Source organism: Panulirus ornatus, chromosome 11 (genome assembly GCF_036320965.1).
Source record: "Panulirus ornatus isolate Po-2019 chromosome 11, ASM3632096v1, whole genome shotgun sequence".
NCBI classification, from domain to species: Eukaryota; Metazoa; Arthropoda; class Malacostraca; order Decapoda; family Palinuridae; genus Panulirus; species Panulirus ornatus.
In genome coordinates this window covers 70,048,667-70,061,515 of record NC_092234.1, presented here as the reverse complement: position 1 = coordinate 70,061,515, position 12,849 = coordinate 70,048,667, and the positions used below count along the sequence as shown (strand labels likewise).

General features: G+C 42.1%; 1 protein-coding gene across 1 annotated transcript in view; it reads right to left on the bottom strand.

Annotated features, from left to right (window-relative positions):
• The window catches only part of LOC139751628 (glucose dehydrogenase [FAD, quinone]-like), a 212,904-nt gene that overhangs the window by 54,968 nt on the left and 145,087 nt on the right, over positions 1–12,849 (bottom strand). Inside the window, 1 exon segment of the mRNA XM_071667248.1 lies at positions 8,396–8,469. Coding sequence (XP_071523349.1) covers positions 8,396–8,469 — 74 coding nt within the window.

Below are 12,849 nucleotides of genomic sequence, written 5' to 3'. Positions count from 1 at the left end.
GGTTGGAACAGTTAGGCAGAAGCATTAGGTTGAAACATTTAGGCAGAAGCATTAGGTTGAAATGTTAAACAGAAGAGGGTGAAGGCATGTACAGAGCATCAGACTGGGAAAGAGCAGTGTGGTTTCAGAAGTGGTAGAGGATGAGTGGATCAGGTGTTTGCTTTGAAGAATGTATGTGAGAAATACTTAGAAAAACAAATTGATTTGTATGTAGCATTTATGAATCTAGAGAAGGCATATGATAGAGTTGATAGAGATGCTCTGTGGAAGGTATTAAGAATATATGGTGTGGGAGGCAAGTTGCTGGAAGCAGTGAAAAGTTTTTATCTAGGATGTAAGGCATGCATACGAGTAGGAAGAGAGGAAAGTGGTTGGTTCTCAGTGAATGTTGGTTTGCGACAGGGGAGCGTGATGTCTCCCTGGTGGTTGTTTAATTTGTTTATGGATGGGGCTATTAGGGAGGTGAATGCAAAAGTTTTGGAGAGAGAGGCAAGTATGCAGTCTGTTGTGGCTCATATGAGAATGCTTGGGAAATGAGTCAGTTGTTGTTCGCTGATGATACAGAGCTGGAAGATGATTCAGATGAGAAATTGCAGAAGATGGTGACTGAGTTTGGTAAAGTGTGTGAAAGAAGAAAGCTGAGAGTAAATATGAATAAGAGCAACATTATCAGGTACAGTAGGGTTGAGGGACAAGTCAACTGGGAGGTAAGTTTGAATGGAGAAAAACTGGAGGAAGTGAAGTGTTTTAGATATCTGAAAGTGGATTTGGCAGCGGATGGAACCGTGGAAGCAGAAGTGAGTCACATGGTGGGGGAGGGGTTGAATGTTCTAGAAGTGCTGAAAAATGTGTGGAAGGCGAGAACATTATCTCGGAAAGCAAAAATGGGTATGTTTGAAGGAATAGTGGTGCTAACAATGGTATAAGGTTGCAAGGCGTGGGCTATAGATAGGGTTGTGTGGAGGAGGGTGGATGTGTTGGAAATGAGATGTTTGAAGAAAATATGTGGTGTGAGGTGGTTTGATCAAATAAGTAATAAAAGGGTAAGAGAGACATGTGGTAATGAAAAGAGTGTGGTTGAGAGAGCAGAAGAGGTTGTATTGAAATGATTTTGTCACATGGAGAGAATGAGTGAGGAAAGACTGACAAAGAGGATATATATGTCAGCGGTGGAGGGAACGAGGAGAAGTGGGAGACCAAATAGGAGGTGAAAGGATGGAGTGAAAAAGATTTTGAGCAATTGGGGCCTGAACACGCAGGAGGGTGAAAGGCGTGCAAGGAATAGAGTGAATTGGAACGATGTGGTATACCAGGGTTGATGTGCTGTCAATGGATTGAAGCAGGGCATGTGAAGTGTCTGGTTTAAACTAAGGAAAGTTTTGTGGGGCCTGGATGTGGAAAGGGAGCTGTGGTTTTGGTGCATTATACATGACAGATAGAGACTGAGTGTGAACGAATGTGGCCTTTGTCGTCTTTTCCTAGGGCTACCTTGAGCATGTGCGGGGGGAAGGGGGTTGTCATTTCATGTGTGGCGGGGTGGCGACGGGAATGAGTGGGGGCAGCAAGTGTGAATTGTGTGCATGTGTTTATGTGTGTGTATGTGTGTGTGTGTGTGTGTGTGTGTGTGTGTATGTGTGTGTGTGTGTCTGAGTGTGTATGTGTGTGTATATGCATTGAAATGTATTGGTATGTATATGTGCGTGTGTGGACATGTATGAACATACATGTGTATGTGGGTGGGTTAGGCCATTTTTTCATCTGTTTCCTTGTGCTACCTCGCTAACGTGGGAGAAGCAACAAAGTATAATATAGAAAAAATATAGTAGGTAGGAACATTAGGTGGGGGAATTAGGTGGAAGTTGGAGCATTAGGGAGAAACATTAGGTAGACACATTAGGGAGAAGTTGGTAGGAAAATTAGGAAAAGGCTTCTGGAAACACTGTGCTAGAGCAACCCTCTGTCAGTGGCCTATTAATGGTGAAGCACTGAAGGCTAAGAAGTGGCACTGGAGGTGACCAATTATGGAGACTCTTTTGCCATGGCCACCCCAGTGAGCAAGTTCCTGAGGGCATAGGCATTAGAGATTTGGATAGATAGGTAGTAATGAATGAACGAGTTTTTATTATCAAATGCTTCTTGAGTTGGCCTCATGTGTAATACAGACCATGGGTATGAAGAGAATTTTGATGTTGACCAGGATACAGTTATCTTCCCTGAAAATCCATGTCACATGCTGTTCATCCAAACAGGTAGGTACGATGTCAGCTCTTGGGTCCCTCTGGCAGAGCAAATGAAATCTACAACCCATTTCTAGCACCCACAGTCAGGTCTATTTGCACCCTTCCCCATCTTTATGAACAAATTTCAGAAGCCATCTATATGGGCACTGCTGTATCCTGTCTAGGTCTCTTAGCAGCTATTCATTCTCTACTGTTACACACTTTTTGTATAATAGCTTCATTAAAGATATACAAGTAAGACCACCTCATCTGATAAATCATTTATGTACACCACAAATAGAAGTGATTCCAGCACCAAGCCAAGGGGCATCCACTTGTTACCTTGCCCACCTGAGAAGGATACCCTGACATGCATTCTATGTTCTCTTCCGGTTATGGAGCTGTTCATCATTTGAGTAGTCTTCCTCTGAAGTGAGCCTAAATGTTTGGCGTCATTATCATTCTTTTGTCTAAGATGGCATCCAGAAAAATACAATCCACCCATTTTTTCTAGGATGTTACTGATTTATTTACAGAAATCCAGTAAATTTATCATACAAGATTTATTCCCTCTGAACCCATGTTGTCTTCCACTTAAGAAGCTAATACTGTTTTACATCAGAGTAAAATATTGGCACTTTTCCATTCTGTTAAAACATTTCCCTCATTCACTTTAAACGTTCCTAACAGTTTGACAAGGACTTCTATGCACTCTCCTTGTACAAATGGTGAGATGCCATCAAGACCATGGGTTCTGGCCAAGTCTAATTTTCTCATGAGTCCAATCACTTCTACAGGCCTGACTTCAATGTTCTTCAAGGTATCTTCCCCTTCATTGGATGTATGAAATAACTTCAAGTCATTAAATGTGGAAGTACTCAGAAACTTCATGTTTGCTTCTCACACACATCCTGTCTGTTCTAAAGAACTTCCCTTCAGTGTAACTTAATTTCAGAAGTTGGTCCTAATCGGTTTTTCTACTCCTGACAAAGTTGTGAAAAATATTGGATGCTCTTCTGACTTATCAACTATGTTTTACATCACAACTTTCTTCCTTCTTACTAAGATTTAGTCATTTTCGGCACTCCAGTATCTGTCATATGCAGCTTGACTCATGTTATACCATGTTATACCATCTCCATTTGCTCCCTTAACTCAATAATTCTTTCAATATCTTTTCTGCCCCTCTTTCACCGTACTTTATCACTGTCTCTCCACATCCTGGTTGAAGCTCGAACAAAATCTGATATAACTCTTCTTTATGTCCAGACCATGGGATTCAGCCTCCCAGTCTGCTCCCCTGACAAAGGTGGTTCAGGCTTCTCAGTTTCCTTCTTTATTCTTAATTCTATTTTGGACTAATTTCCTGTCTGTATGATTCTCCTTTTTTCTTTTTACTATAAGGTTCATCTCAAGTATCAAGTGGTCACTTTTTCCAAGGTCAATAAGTTATATTTTTAATTTCTTGGAAGCAGTGCATGAAGACTAAATCCTCATCTGACGGTATATTCACTCCTCTAATCCTGCTACCTTCAAAAAATATGTTGGTACAATGATATCTTCTGCAAGCTTTCTAGGAATTTCGTTCTATGTGACATCTATTCTTCACTCATTTAGGTGTTCCCCTTCATTTCTTTGTAGCTGAAGTTCCCAAGAACTAGGACCTTATCACCTTCCAACATAGTTATCTTCATTGTTTCTTTTACCACCAGCATATTCCCTTCTTGTTGCTTTCAACAAATAGTTGATCTGGTTCCTCTATTCTCTATAACAAGTTATACACAAGTAAGGTTATAGTAAAGATTTCATCAACTACTATTTTTGTGGAATGTACATGCTAAAGGGCCCAATGTTTAAAACTAACTTTTAGAATTTTATGTTTTCATCTAACTCCCCCAGTTTTTCTCTCATTCCCTTGCTATCATATATCCCTCCATGAAAACTACATGCTATTCAGTTTAGTCTCCAGTATGACTATGATTTTTGGCTTATTTTCCTCCATACATTCCTTAAAAACAAGTTCGTTCCTATTCTCCATTAAACCATCAATATATGCATAAATGACCTTTACTACTTTTCCCAGCGGTACTCACAATGAATGGGACCCTGTTGCTTGTGTCCAGTTTATCAGCAAGTTTTCTACTCATTGTAACTTCTCTTAAAATCTTTCCACTTCCTCCCTTGTCATGTCCTTTTTCATATACACTTTCTTGAATTTCTCACTTTATAAATGACTGTGCTATAATGTACAGCCTTCGGCACAGTCCCCTGTTCTAAACGCTACCTCACTGATGCGGGAGATGACAGATATGTGCGAAAGAAATGAATATATATTTTTTATTTTTTAATTTTTAAAATTTTTATTTTGCTTTGTCGCTGTCTCCCGCGTTTGCGAGGCAGTGCAAGGAAACAGAAGAAAGAAATGGCCCAACCCACCCCCATACACATGTATATACATACACGTCCACACACGCAAATATACATACCTACACAGCTTTCCATGGTTTACCCCAGACGCTTCATATGCCCTGATTCAATCCACTGACAGCACGTCAACCCTGGTATACCACATCGATCCAATTCACTCTATTCCTTGCCCGCCTTTCACCCTCCTGCATGTTCAGGCCCCAATCACTCAAATCTTTTTCACTCCATCTTTCCACCTCCAATTTGGTCTCCCACTTCTCCTTGTTCCCTCTACCTCCGACACATATATCCTCTTGGTCAATCTTTCCTCACTCATTCTCTCCATGTGCCCAAACCATTTCAAAACACACTCTTCTGCTCTCTCAACCACGCTCTTTTTATTTCCATACATCTCTCTTACCCTTACATTACTTACTCGATCAAACCACCTCACACTGTCCTCAAACATCTCATTTCCAGCACATCCACCCTCCTGCGCACAACTCTATCCATAGCCCACGCCTTGCAACCATACAACATTGTTGGAACCACTATTCCTTCAAACATACCCATTTTTCCTTTCCGAGATAATGTTCTCGACTTCCACACATTCTTCAAGGCTCCCAGGATTTTCGCCCCCTCCCCCATCCTATGATTCAATTCCGCTTCCATGGTTCCATCCGCTGCCAGATCCACTCCCAGATATCTAAAACACTTTACTTCCTTCACTTTTTCTCCATTCAAACTTACCTCCCAATTGACTTAACCCTCAACCCTACTGTACCTAATAACCTTGCTCTTATTTACATTTACTCTTAACTTTCTTCTTTCACACACTTTACCAAACTCAGTCACCAGCTTCTGCAGTTTCTCACATGAATCAGCCACCAGCGCTGTATCATCAGTGAACAACAACTGACTCACTTCCCAAGCTCTCTCATCCACAACAGACTTCATTCTTGCCCCTCTTTCCAAAACTCTTGCATTCACCTCCCTAACAACCCCATCCATAAACAAATCAAACAACCATGGAGACATCACACATCCCTGCCGCAAACCTACATTCACTGAGAACCAATCACTTTCCTCTCTTCCTACACGTACACATGCCTTACATCCTCGATAAAAACTTTTCACTGCTTCTAACAACTTGCCTCCCACACCATATGTTCTTAATACCTTCCACAGAGCATCTCTATCAACTCTATCATATGCCTTCTCCAGATCCATAAATGCTACATACAAATCCATTTGCTTTTCTAAGTATTTCTCACATACATTCTTCAAAGCAAACACCTGATCCAAACATCCTCTACCACTTCTGAAACCACACTGCTCTTCCCCAATCTGATGCTCTGTACATGCCTTCACCCTCTCAATCAATACCCTCCCATATAATTTACCAGGAATACTCAACAAACTTATACCTCTGTAATTTGAGCACTCACTCTTATCCCCTTTGCCTTTGTACAATGGCACTATGAACACATTCCGCCAATCCTCAGGCACCTCACCATGAGTCATACATAAATTAAATAACCTTACCAACCAGTCAATAATACAGTCACCCCCTTTTTAAATAAATTCCACTGCAATACCATCCAAACCTGCTGCCTTGCCGGCAGGTTGAGAGAGCAGAAGAGGGTGTTTTGAAATGGTTTGGGCACATGGAGAGAATGAGTGAGGAAAGATTGACCAAGAGGATATATGTGTCGGCAGTGGAGGGAATGAGGAGAAGTGGGAGACCAAATTGGAGGTGGAAAGATGGAGTGAAAAAGATTTTGTGTGATCGGGGCCTGTATATACAGGAGGGTGAAAGGAGGGCAAGGAATAGAGTGAATTGGATCGATGTGGTATACTAGGGTTGACGTGCTGTCAGTGGATTGAGTCAGGGCATGTGAAGTGTCTGGAGTAAACCATGGAAAGCTGTGTAGGTATGTATATTTGCGTGTGTGGACGTATGTATATACATGTGTATGGGGGTGGGTTGGGCCATTTCTTTCGTCTGTTTCCTTGCGCTACCTCGCAAATGCGGGTGACAGCGACAAAGCAAAAAAAAAAAAAATATATATATATATGGGATAGGGATAGGGGAGAAAGAATACTTCCCACGTATCCCCTGTGTGTTGTAGAAGGTGACTAAAAGGGGAGGGAGCAGGTGGCTGGAAATCCTCCCCTCTCATTTTTTTTAATTTTCCAAAAGGAGGAACAGAGAAGGGGGCCAGGTGAGGATATTCCCTCAAAGGCCCAGTCCTCTGTTCTTAACGCTACCTCGCTGATGCAGGAAATGGCGAATAGTATGAAAAAAAATAAATGACTGTGCTATAATGTATAATTTCTAATGAGAAAATCCAACTGAAAATGTGTTTAAGTATAATCAGTAATGGTGGGAAGTGCAAACTTCAGTAAAAACACTGTTTCAGGCTATGATCTTATTCAATAGTAATGCAAATGCTGTGATACAAAGCACTTCTAGCTGTTTAACTTGATGATTCCTGAACACTTGGATATGCTAGGCCCTGCAAATATTTGATTTTACTAGCAATCATCGTTCTATCTTTTGAGTTAATTTCTTGTCTACAGTCTTCTGGTCATTTCACTGATGAAAATGTCTATAGAGGTTAGGTGCCACACAATTTATGTTATTATACTCATTTATTATACTTTGTTGCTGTCTCCCGCGTTTGCGAGGTAGCGCAAGGAAACGGACGAAAGAAATGGCCCAACCCACCCCCATACACATGTATATACATACGTCCACACACGCAAATATACATACCTACACAGCTTTCCATGGTTTACCCCAGATGCTTCACATGCCTTGATTCAATCCACTGACAGCACGTCAACCCCGGTATACCACATCGCTCCAATTCACTCTATTCCTTGCCCTCCTTTCACCCTCCTGCATGTTCAGGCCCCGATCACACGAAATCTTTTTCACTCCATCTTTCCACCTCCAATTTGGTCTCCCTCTTCTCCTTGTTCCCTCCATCTCCGACCTCTTGGTCAATCTTTCCTCACTCATCCTCTCCATGTGCCCAAACCACTTCAAAACACCCTCTTCTGCTCTCTCAACCACGCTCTTTTTATTTCCACACATCTCTCTTACCCTTACGTTACTCACTCGATCAAACCACCTCACACCACACATTGTCCTCAAACATCTCATTTCCAGCACATCCATCCTCCTGCGCACAACTCTATCCATAGCCCACGCCTCGCAACCATACAACATTGTTGGAACCACTATTCCTTCAAACATACCCATTTTTGCTTTCCGAGATAATGTTCTCGACTTCCACACATTCTTCAAGGCCCCCAGAATTTTCGCCCCCTCCCCCACCCTATGATCCACTTCCGCTTCCATGGTTCCATCCGCTGCCAGATCCACTCCCAGATAACTAAAACACTTCACTTCCTCCAGTTTTTCTCCATTCAAACTCACCTCCCAATTGACTTGACCCTCAACCCTACTGTACCTAATAACCTTGCTCTTATTCACATTTACTCTTAACTTTCTTCTTCCACACACTTTGTTAATTATCATAAGATGATTTTTTTGCAGTTGTTACAAAAGCTAATGATACATTCAACTGAAAAAAAAGCCAAATGGAGATTGGTGTCAACGGGTTAAACCAATTATTGAAAAGTTTTTGATGCCTCATAAAATGCATATGTTTGGTATTCTTAACCCAGCACAATTCTACTTTCCTTTTGATAATACAATTGAAGATGAAAATTCTATGACAATAGCAACAGCCATTTACCTTATCATGGAATGTAGCTCCAAGGTTGGTTGCAAGAGCAGATGCGTTGCCTAACGTCAGCAGAAATTTGACTCCTGTTGAAAGAAGACTTTACAAAGTGGAATAATTTGAAAAACAAAATTTTGATATAAATAGACCAACTCTACTTAGAGGATAGTATAGCATGTCATGAGGTGGACTTCACAAATAATAAACAAACTTCATAAAATTCATTACTGGTGGGATGAAGAAGTAAGATTATTAGTGAAAGAGAAGAGAGAAGCATTTGGATGATTTTTGAAGGGAAATAGTGCAAATGACTGGGATATATATAAAAGAAAGAGGCAGGAGGTCAAGAGAAAGGTGCAGGAGGTGAAAAAGAGGGCAAATGAGGATTGGGGTGAGAGAGTATCATTAAATTTTAGGGAGAATAAAAAGATATTTTGGAAGGAGGTAAATAAAGTGCGTAAGACAAGAGAACAAATGGGAACATTGGTGAAGGGGGCCAATGGGGAGATAATAACAAGTAGTGGTGATGTGAAAAGGAGATGGAGTGAGTATTTTGAAGTTTTGTTGAATGTGTTTGATGATAGAGTGGCAGATATAGGGTGTTTTGGTCGAGGTGGTGTTCGAAGTGAGAGGGTTAGGGAGAATGATTTGGTAAACAGAGAAGAGGTAGTAAAAGCTTTGTGGAATATGAAAGCTGGCAATGCAGCGGGCTTGGATGGTATTGCAGTGGACTTTATCAAAAAAGGGGGTGACTGTGTTGATGACTGGTTGGTAAGGATATCTAATATATGTATGAATCATGGTGAGGTGCCTGAGGAGTGGCAGAATTCATGCATAGTGCCATTGTACAAAGGCAAAGGGGATACAGGTGATTGCTCAAATTACAGCAGTATAAGTTTGTTGAGTATTCCAGGGAAATTATATGGGAGGGTATTGATTGAGAGGGTGAAAGCATGTACAGAGCATCAGATTGGGGAGGAGCAGTATGGTTTCATAAGTGGTAGAGGATGTGTGGATCAGACGTTTGCTTTGAAGAATGTTTGTGAGAAATACTTACAAAAGCAAATTGATTTGTATGTAGCATTTATGGATCTGGAGAAGGCATATGAGAGAGTTGATAGAGATGCTCTGTGGAAGGTATTAAGAATATGTGGTGTGGGAGGCAAGTTGTTAGAAGCAGTGAAAAGTTTTTATCGAGGATGTAAGGCATGTGTACGAGTAGGAAGAGAGGAAAGTGATTAGTTCTTAGTGAATGTTGTTTGCGGCAGGGGTGCGTGATGTCTCCCTGGTGGTTGTTTGATTTGTGTACGGAAGGGGTTGTTAGGGAGGTGAATGCAAGAGTTTTGGAAAGAGGGGCGAGTATGCAGTCTGTTGTGGATGAGAGAGCTTAGGAAGTGAGTGAGTTGCTATTTGCTGATGATACAGTGCTGGTGGCTGATTCAGGTGAGAAACTGCAGAAGCTGGTGACTGATTTTGGTAAAGTGTATGAAAGAAGAAATCTGAGAGTAAGTGTGAATAAGAGCATGGTTATTAGGTACAGTAGGGTTGGGGGACAAGTAAATTGGGAGGTAAGTTTGAATGGAGAAAAACTGGAGGAAGTGAAGTGTTTTAGATATCTGGGAGTAGATTTGGCAGCAGATGGAACCATGGAAGAGGAAGTGAGTCACAGGGCGAGGGAGGGGGCGAAAGTTCTTGGAGCGTTGAAAAATGTGTGGAAGGCAAGAACATTATCTCGGAAAGCAAAAATGTGTATGTTTGAAGGAATAGTGGTTCCAACAATGTTATATGGTTGCGAGGCATGGGCTATAGATAGAGTTGTGCGTAGGGGGGTGGATGTGTTGAAATGAGATGTTTGAGGACAACATGTGGTATGAGATGGTTTGATCGAGTAAGTAATGAAAGGGTAAGAGAGATGTGTGGTAATAAAAAGAGTGTGGTTGAGAGAGCAGAAGAGGGTGTTTTGAAATGGTTTGGTCTCATGGAGAGAATGAGTGAGGAAAGATTGACCAAGAGGATATATTTGTCAGAGGAGGAGGGAACGAGGAAAAGTGGGAGACCAAACTGGAGGTGGAAGGATGGAGTGAAAAAGATTTTGAGCGATCGGGGCCTGAACATGCAGGAGGGTGAAAGGCATGGAAGGAATATAGTGATTTAGAACGATGTGGTATACAGGGGTTGATGTGCTGTCAATGGACTGAACCAGGCCATGTGAAGCGTCTGGAGCAACCATGGAAAGTTTTGTTGGCCCTGGATGTGGAAAGGGAGCCGTGGTTTCGGTGCATTATACATGACAGCTAGAGACTGAGTGTGAACGAACGTGGCCTTGTTGTCTTTTCCTAGCGCTACCTTGTGCGCATGCGGGGGGAGGAGGTTGTCATTTGATGTGTGGTGGGGTGGCGACGGAATTGAATAAAGGCAGCAAGTATGAATTATGCACATATGTATATATGTATATGTCTGTGTATGTATATATATGTATATGTTGAAATGTATAGGTATGTATATGTGCGTGTGTGGCCATGTATGTATATGCATGCGTATGTGGGTGGGTTGGGCCATTCTTTCGTCTGTTTCCTTGTGCTACCTCGCAGATGCAGGAGACAGCGACAAAGTATAATAAATAAATAATAAATGCTGGAAATGAGATGTTTGAGGAAAATATGTGGTGTAAAGTGGTTTGAGCGAGTAAGTAATGAATGGGTAAGAGAGATGTGTGGTAATAAAAAGAGCGTGGTTGCAAGAGCAGAAGAGGGTGTTTTGAAATGGTTTGGTCACATGGAGAGAATGAGTGAGGAAAGATTGACAAAGAGGATATATGTGTCAGAGGTGGAGGGAATGAGGAGAAGTGGGAGACCAAATTGGAGGTGGAGAGATGGAGGGAAAAAGATTTTGAGTGATCGGGGCCTGAACATGCAGGAGGGTGAAAGGTGTGCAAGGAATAGAGTGAATCGAAACGATGTAGTATACCGGGGTCGATGTGCTGTCAATGGATTGAACCAGGGCATGTGAAGCGTCTGGGGTAAACCATGGAAAGTTGTGTGGGGCCTGGATGTGGAAAGGGAGCTGTAGTTTCGGTGCATTATACATGACAGCTTGAGACTGTGAACGAATGTGTCGTTTGTTGTCTTTTCCTAGCGTTACCTCGCGCACATGCGGGGGAGAAGGGGGTTGTCATTTCATGTGTGGTGGGGTGGTGACGGGAATGAATAAGGGCAGACAGTATGAATTATGTATATGTGTATACATGTATATGTCTGTGTGTGTGTATATATATGTATATATTGAGATGTACAGGTATTTATATGTGCGTGTGTGGACGTGTATGTATATACATGTTATTGTAGGTGGGTTGGGCCATTCTTTCATCTGTTTCCTAGCGCTACCTTGCTAACGCGGGAGATAGCGATAAAGCATAATGATAAATATATATCTTTTGTACTATTCCCCATTTCCCGTGTTAGCGAGGAAGCATTAAGAACAGAGGACTGGGTCTTTGAGAGAATATCCTCACCTGTTCCCTTCTCTGTTTTCCTTTTGGAAAATTAAAAAAAAAACGAGAGGGGAGGATTTCCAGCCATCTGGTCCCTCCCCTCTTAGTCGCCTTCTACGACACGCAGGGAATACGTGGGAAGTATTCTTTCTACCCTATCCCTAAGGATATATATATATATATATATATATATATATATTTTTTTTTTTTTATACTTTGTCGCTGTCTCCCGCGTTTGCGAGGTAGCGCAAGGAAACAGACGAAAGAAATGGCCCAACCCCCCCCATACACATGCATATACACACGTCCACACATGCAAATACACATACCTACACAGCTTTCCATGGTTTACCCCAGACGCTTCACATGCCTTGATTCAATCCACTGACAGCACGTCAACCCCTGTATACCACATCGCTCCAATTCACTCTATTCCTTGCCCTCCTTTCACCCTCCTGCATGTTCAGGCCCCGATCACACAAAATCTTTTTCACTCCATCTTTCCACCTCCAATTTGGTCTCCCTCTTCTCCTCGTTCCCTCCACCTCCGACACATATATCCTCTTGGTCAATCTTTCCTCACTCATCCTCTCCATGTGCCCAAACCACTTCAAAACACCCTCTTCTGCTCTCTCAACCACGCTCTTTTTATTTCCACACATCTCTCTTACCCTTACGTTACTCACTCGATCAAACCACCTCACACCACACATTGTCCTCAAACATCTCATTTCCAGCACATCCATCCTCCTGCGCACAACTCTATCCATAGCCCACGCCTCGCAACCATACAACATTGTTGGAACCACTATTCCTTCAAACATACCCATTTTTGCTTTCCGAGATAATGTTCTCGACTTCCACACATTCTTCAAGGCCCCCAGAATTTTCGCCCCCGCCCCCACCCTATGATCCACTTCCGCTTCCATGGTTCCATCCGCTGCCAGATCCACTCCCAGATATCTAAAACACTTCA